The sequence below is a fragment of the Emiliania huxleyi genome, assembly GCF_000372725.1.
Source record: "Emiliania huxleyi CCMP1516 unplaced genomic scaffold EMIHUscaffold_488, whole genome shotgun sequence".
In the NCBI taxonomy this organism is placed as follows: domain Eukaryota; phylum Haptophyta; order Isochrysidales; family Noelaerhabdaceae; genus Emiliania; species Emiliania huxleyi.
Window position 1 is genome coordinate 10,300 of NW_005198332.1, and position 484 is coordinate 10,783.

General features: G+C 74.4%; 1 protein-coding gene across 1 annotated transcript in view; it reads right to left on the reverse strand.

Moving 5' to 3' along the window:
• Positions 1-484, reverse strand: part of EMIHUDRAFT_459371 (hypothetical protein) — a gene marked incomplete at its 3' end in the record, with an annotated part of 1,632 nt that continues 1,148 nt past the window's right edge. The window contains exons 2-3 of the mRNA XM_005767503.1: positions 155-248; positions 1-57 (exon numbers count right to left, since the gene is read on the reverse strand). Of these exons, the coding sequence (XP_005767560.1) occupies positions 1-57; positions 155-248 (151 nt within the window). The remainder of the gene's footprint in view (positions 58-154; positions 249-484) is intronic.

Genomic DNA, 484 nt, shown 5'->3' on the forward strand with positions numbered 1-484 from the left:
TTAAGGGTCGTACATGCCGGCCATGACGTCTGCCAACCGGCCGTTCGCAGGCGGTAGCTTCGCACGCCCCCGACAGCTCCGAGAATGACCCGCGCGAGAAGTGCGCGTCGGCGGCGCACTTTTCCTCCCAGGCTGTGACTGCTGCCCTGGCCACCCTGGCCTCCCTCGAGGGGTCGCCAGGACCCGCCGCGGCCCTGGCGCGGCCCACGGGCGGCTTGATGCTCATCGACGCCTTCACCCTCGTCGGCCTGGCCGGAAAATACGCCAGCCGCTCGGGTGCCGCCCGCCTCCTAGAGGCCGAACCACCAGTGCTGTGAGTATTGACGCCCTCCCTGCACCTCAGGCGCGTCCCTCGCCCTCGCCGCCGCCGCCGCCGAGCCCGCCGCCGCCCTCGCCGCCGCCGCCCTCGCCGCCGCCACCGTCGCCGCCACCGCCGAGCCCGCGCCGCCGTCGCCCCCTCTGCCGGCGCCTTCTCTCGCTCCTC